Here is a 6,655-nt window from a genome sequence, read left to right as displayed (position 1 = left end):
CACATGAGCACCACATGGTTAGCAGATGGTGATTGATGAAGGCGGAAATTGCAGATAGGGAGAGGGGGCCAATTAGTATGATCTCCAGCTGCTTTCACACATGGTCCAATACAGATCTTCCCTTGTTCTAGCTCTAGATTTTTGGGTTGAGCTTGGAAACATAATAATGGGAGATGGAGATGTCTAGTAAAGTGTTCTGACTACTAAGGAAAACCTCCATTCACTGCTTGCACAGTTGTACTTTAAAAAGGAGGTGTAACTTTTGTTCGAAAATCCAAAGAAAAAAAAAAGGAAATTTCACTGCTATAAAAATACCAAAAGCTTCAAGGACTTTTCACCGATGTCGATTGTCATTTTGCAAAAACCCTGAGACGTTTTTCATAGTTATGGCTTTCTTGTAGCTTTCGAAGAGGTTAATTCAAGTGGACCAAACCCTGTGGGAAAAATCACAGAGAACCCCTGCAGGCGATTAAAAAGAGAGTTACAGGGTTATGGGCAATTTCCATGTATATCACACCATTCGGTGACATTCCCCACTTTAAGCAATCTTTTTCTGATGCAAATTCTTTCTTTTCACCATTGCCCCCCACAAGCTATTATGACAGTAATATTTACCGGCACAGGTGATGTCCCCATTTGCTTAATTACATTTTATTCAAGCTTTCACTCAAATTACATCAATACTTCTCAGAGAGAGAATGAAATTTTCCACAGGATTCAAATTTGGTGACTTTGTCAGTGTTACATGAATTGAATTAATGAATCGATGAGTGTGTGATCAACTGGCAGCCAAAGTGGGTTTGAGAAATACAGAATCTACCCACAGATAATTTTGCCTCAAGCTGGAAGAAAAGGTGATGCAGCTATCAACAGGCTGAGACCCTGCAGGCATTAAATAAAGGGTCCAGCGTGTTGGGCCTGATGAGGTTGGGAACCATGAGATTCAAACTTACGATTGCCCTACCCCAACAAGTGGTGGAATGACAGTGATCAAGTTCAAGGCCATTTTATTTTAAAAATATTTACGTATATTTTTTATTTTCTTAATCAATATTGCATTTCTTTTATTAGTTCAAGAGTTTTAACAATGTCTTATTTAATTTTAAATGTAAGGCTACTTTTAGTAATTGCGAATCTGAATGGGGATGTAAAGGATATCTTGTAGCCCAAAAAGAGCTTTGAGTAACATGCAAAACATGATTAGCACAGCTCTGAGATCCATAAGTTCACAGTTTGAACACCCCAACCAAGCTTTGGAGAATCTTTGCTTTGTTCGCCATGATTCCAACTTAGATGGCAGATTCTCAGCTTTCCTTTTTGAATGTTAAGCCCACCAGGCCTAGAATGTTCATCCCAGGCATTAGCCCTACACCTATTCTTGTCTTTTGAGTTTTTTCCTCTGCTAACAGAAGACTTGCCTAATACATATAATAAATTAACTTCAGACAAGTAGGAGTAGGGTCAAACAACATACAGACTCAAAATTCTAAAGGGGCCAAGAACAAAGAATGAAGCAAAGAATTTGAACACTTTACATTCTTGCCATGTATTCTCTGCAAACATCATCGAGCGGCGAGCGCCTCACAAATATACATTGCTTCTGAAAGGGGAAAATGAAACAAAGGAAAAAAAGTTTACTTCCAACAGATGCAAGCTTTACATAATTAACTATGATATCTGAAACTGTACTCTTCAGGAAGAGCCCACAAGTGCCCATGCCAAGACTAGGATGAATGTGAAGATGGCTGACAATTCTCAGTCACATAATTAAATGTTTATGTATGTTGTCCGTACGCAGCCACTTCCATCCTTGAAACATGAATGATCAGATGGCATCCTTGGCAAGACAAATGGACATGAAGTTCTTTTGCGGGCCAAAAAAAAAAATGACAACGGGATCAAAATATACAAAATAGTTGTGAAACAAGTGAATCAGACAAAGACTGAATACAAAAAATAATGAATTTGTCATACCGTACAAACTTGGCCACAAGAAAACTTCTAATGATTGCTATTTATCTTGATTTCTATAAGTTCCTCGATAGGTTGACGACATATGGGACACTTATTTGACTGAAGCCTCAATGCTTTAGCACATTCACTGCACATACACTAAAGGATACAAAAAATCTCACTTTAGAATAAAATTACCAAGTTTGAAAGCATAATTTTTTTTTTATAAAAAAAGGGCCAAAAAATAGTTATCCTAGCTACTAATCATGCAACAGTTTAAGAGATTCCAAGGATTAAACATTATTCGACTAGACTTTTCGCTACCAAGTGAAAAAGTATGTCTCCACCCACTTTGGCTTTGATCAGTAGTAAGGGTGGAGTCAAATAAAAGGTAGGTCTTAGGTTTCACCTCTGATATTTGCCTTAATACTAATGAAGAATGTATGTCTTACCAAGAATTGCAACAGCCACGTCAAAAAGACAGAAAGAAACAAAGCTTCAAATGACAAGAAAAATCACAGTAAATCACCAATCCCATGGCTAGCATGCCTATGTGCACTAACCAGAAAAGATGATTATGTTAGGGGATAAGATGGTAGAATGAGTGCCATGTGGAAACCACTTAATAGTAGAATGATAATCAGATAACTTAAGCATATGATGCCTGGTCCTACAGCATCCAAGTGAGCCCAAACACGCCAGCCCTTATCATTCTTAATCAGACAATTCCACGAGTACATAAGAACCAACTTCAAACTGTTATAGCAGATTGATTATCAGTATGCATTTATTCTATGAATATAGGGAATTCTTACCATGTGGCGGCAAGGTAGGACAGCAGTATCCTTAGGTTCAGTCATGCAGATAACACACTCTTTCCCTGGGTCACTATCATCGAAGCCTTCGGCTGCTGCTGAGCTTCCTATTCCATATATCTCACGTAGCTCATAGCGAACCCCATCGACCCATAATATCTGCCTTATCACTTTCACTTGGAAAGTGTTACCATTGTTCTTCTCTAGAACAGCTTGAGTAATTTGCATGTGAGCTGAAGTATTTTGTGCAGAATCATCAATATGTTCATTGGATGAATGGGGTGGCACACATGTTTCAGCAGAAATTACAACAGGAAAGACATCTTCCCCTGGCGATGGTTTTGAGAGATCATCCAATTCATAGAAACCTAAATCAATTCCTGTTCCTGAAGGCTGCTGAAATCTTTGGCCAAGTCCCTTCTGAAATGGGACTCTCACAGGCTCATAGGCTTCAGGAAATAGCGGAACAAACTTACAGTTCGTCTCTTCTTTGGCAAAGTAAAAAATGGTGATACTGTAAATTAGAAAACAGAACAAGAGAAACCGTGTTAATTGCATAAAAGTTTCGCATGGAGTTTGCATACTTTATCAGACAACTAACTAAGAAATTATTTCATTACATGGAATGCTTTACATCTATCACCCTAGAATAAGTCACTTTCTTGCATAATTGAGTCAACATACAACAACTTAGTTGCTTCTTATGAAATGAAAAATCATCATTGTGACATTTGGGTGCATTCTTAACTTTAACAAATGCCAAAATTTCTTTTGTCACAAAGAACAACTGTTTTATCTAGCTCATACAAAACAAATATCTTTGATGTGCTATTACTTGCCTCGCAATGGTTTAGAATTATTAAAAGCTGACAGTTCACCTTGCTTCATATGCAAATTAATTAACTAATCAAAAGTATAAAGACACCATTAAAAGCACAAGTCCATGAGAACAAGAACTCCACTAACTGACAGATATTCTATTAACTTAAGGGCTGAACTTATTAAACAAGATGAAACAAACTAATCCAAATAAAAAATTGATAATTATTCCTTCAAAATCAGGGTATCCATGTCTAAAGATTAACAATTGTTTTATATCCAGATTTTAAGAAACTTTGTGCCATACAACTTTGAGAACCCTTCACCAGAACAATGTCTATGATAAAGGCTTTGTGGTATCAACTGTACATTCATGTTACAAATCATGCTTCAAAAGCAGGAACAACTTCATATAAAAATAGCAGTTTTGGTATCAAAATGCCACTCAACCCCTCAACACAAAGAATCAAACATGCCTCATCACAGAAATGATGAACTCTTACATGTCCATGCCAACTAATGGCAGCTTAGAAAGCCATGAACAAACTTGAATTGATTGGTCGTGACATGTTTGGCTCACAACTAAAAAATATCTTAAAACAAGCCCACCACAACCTTAAAAAGCACATTGAGTGAACTCCTTAAAACTAATTTAAAAAAAATCAAAAGGCAGCAATTTCATGTACTGATTTTTAATCATGTAGGAATACAATGCCAATATTCCCACCACCAAAGCAGGAGGGAAGGTTGAGAAACAGATGTGCATTTCGGTACACTCCAAGCTACATTGAATGACTTATTTTAAAATAGTAAACTAGATAACTTTCAAGAAGCAACCATCAAAATCTAATTTTTTATCTAGGTACAGTAAAAACCTTTGAAGATGAAGAGCAATTTTTAACAAGGGAGGGCTTTCTGACAAAATGATAAAAATAAAAAACTAAAAGCATTAATCAACATAAGAAGAACCTCAATTTCTTTTAAACCCTAGGGGGAAAATTTCTTATACTCATTGCCAACATCCTGTCCCCACCTCGTCTTGTAAACAGTATTCAGAAAATGATGCAGTTTACTCAACAGTTCTGATGAGCATTGTGAATAGCTGTTTCTAGGAGAGTCAGCAACTCCAAGATGGTGTAAAAGAAGAGATTGAAGGCATCTATCCTAACTGACTAGCAATATTTGTCAAAAATCATTTGAACTTACAAGCAGACCATAAGGGAGAAGTTCTTTAATAAAAATTCTATCTATATATAGGTCAGCCAATGGAGGTTACCTAATGTCATTCAGTTTGTTTAGCACAAACAATACAAGTTAACAGATTTGGAGCTTTAAGTCATTCACTTCACAACCAACAGAATTATAGCACTATGATCCACTGTTCAGCTAACAAACTTTAACCGATAATATATTCCTGGAAAACAGGAACTTATATCTGTGGGCATACCCTACAGCCCATGTGAAGCATATATGGTCAAAGGTGATGAAAAAGTTGAGCCCACCTATTGGCAAGACATGCAAACAATACAAGTTAACAGATTTGGAACTTTAAGTCATTCACTTCACAACCAACAGCATGATAGCACTATCATCCACTGTTCAGCTAACAAACTTTAACCGATAAAATATTCCTGAAAAACAGGAACTTATATCTGCGGGCATACCCTACAGTCCATGTGAAGCATAAAAAGACAAAGGTTATGAAAAAGGTGAGCCCACCTATTGGCAAGACATGATCTAATACTATAAGCCTTGAACAGCATCATTATGGATAAAGAGATGCATTAAGTTATGGTCCCCTCTGAAAACTAGAGCAGCCAGTAATGCTAATGCCCATGTGGGCTTTGCTTCACACAGGACAGAGCTGTGCATACTAAACTAGAAAGCTTCCTTGGTTAACCAAAGCTATTCATTATTAAGTTCCCAAGTTCAATTCCAAAGCCCTTGTAGAAACGTTCCAATTGCCATTAAGCCCTAAGGATGAAGAGAACCTTTGCATCTTCTTCGGAAACATCGGGAACCTTGAGAGCAAGCCTTCCAATTCATTTGCAATCCACATACCCTCACAATGTAGCCTTCACAGTTCCTAATGCTTATACAATTCTCATAGTTTGACTAGTTAAAGCTAGAAAAGCAGTCACCTAATATGCAAAACCCAATTCTAATAAGAAAGCTCATATGCTCATAAAATGAGGTTTGCATCATCCCTCAGGCTTGATTGCAAGTCTTTATACCACTTATGTTTGAAACTAGTGAAATCACTAACTATTGCTCAGCCGACAGCCAGATAAAAACTTTCAGAAAATGGCTTAGTTCATGCTCATACCCTACAATTCTTAATTTCTTCAATTTTATCAGTTTAAGGCATCACTGTCGAAGGCCTCCATTATCTTCAATTTATTTTATCACATCACACCTGCTACACCAACTTTGGGTTTGATTTGAATTTCTCTTTTCTCCATTAGTTATCTAATCATGGTCCCAAAATAGTTATAAAAAAACCTTGCAATAAAAATTTCAGCTTTCATTTCTTTGCACCAGTCATCTAATAGTCAAACACAAAACTTAAACTAAAAGCTTAACTCCAAATTTTTATCTAATAAATGAACTTCAACCAAACCCAAAATTTGATCACAATAAAAAGCAATAAAAAAGTTTTTTTTACCTGCCATCAAACAAGGCATCAAAAACGAAAGAAACCAAGTGATGATCAGGGTTTTGGTCATCTACTTCGATTTTCAGCGTATCCTTATGCACGTTCACATCATTCCTCACTTTCTTAGCATTCCGGTGCTCCACATATGGCGGTGGTGGCTGCGGCGGTGCCGCCACGGCAGGACTACGAATCGCGGGCCACCCATTAGTCTGGTTGGCGTAGTAAGGATGGTAGTGGACAGGGAAACGGCCCATCATGGGGTTTGAGTAACCGCAGGAATTGTAGGGTTGGGAGCAGTAGTAGTTGCTGTGAATTGGAGGCGGTGGAGGTGGGGGGTGCGTATGATAAGGGTTTTGGGGGTGGACAGGATAAGGGTGACTTGTTGAAGGGGGAGGAGGAGGTGGCGGAGCCG

At 37.6% G+C, this 6,655-nt stretch overlaps 1 protein-coding gene across 3 annotated transcripts in view; it reads right to left on the bottom strand.

The window, feature by feature from the left end:
- Positions 1-1,509: 1,509 nt before the first annotated feature.
- Positions 1,510-6,655, bottom strand: part of LOC110421040 (putative E3 ubiquitin-protein ligase LUL4) — a 5,314-nt gene continuing 168 nt past the window's right edge. The window contains exons 1-4 of one of the 3 annotated variants that reach the window (XM_021434486.2): positions 6,253-6,655; positions 2,769-3,282; positions 1,975-2,112; positions 1,510-1,864 (exon numbers count right to left, since the gene is read on the bottom strand). The exon at positions 6,253-6,655 is cut by the window's right edge and continues 168 nt beyond it. In XM_021434486.2, the coding sequence (XP_021290161.1) occupies positions 2,002-2,112; positions 2,769-3,282; positions 6,253-6,655 (1,028 nt within the window). In that variant the 3' untranslated portion in view covers positions 1,510-1,864; positions 1,975-2,001. Of the gene's footprint in view, positions 2,113-2,768; positions 3,283-6,252 lie in introns of all 3 variants that reach the window. The other 2 variants (XM_021434487.2, XM_021434484.2) reach the window with 2 other exon arrangements.

This window comes from Theobroma umbraticum, unplaced genomic scaffold (assembly GCF_002168275.2).
Source record: "Theobroma umbraticum cultivar Fairchild unplaced genomic scaffold, ASM216827v3 scaffold_130.0, whole genome shotgun sequence".
In the NCBI taxonomy this organism is placed as follows: domain Eukaryota; kingdom Viridiplantae; phylum Streptophyta; class Magnoliopsida; order Malvales; family Malvaceae; genus Theobroma; species Theobroma umbraticum.
This window is presented reverse-complemented; position numbering and strand designations above follow the sequence as displayed.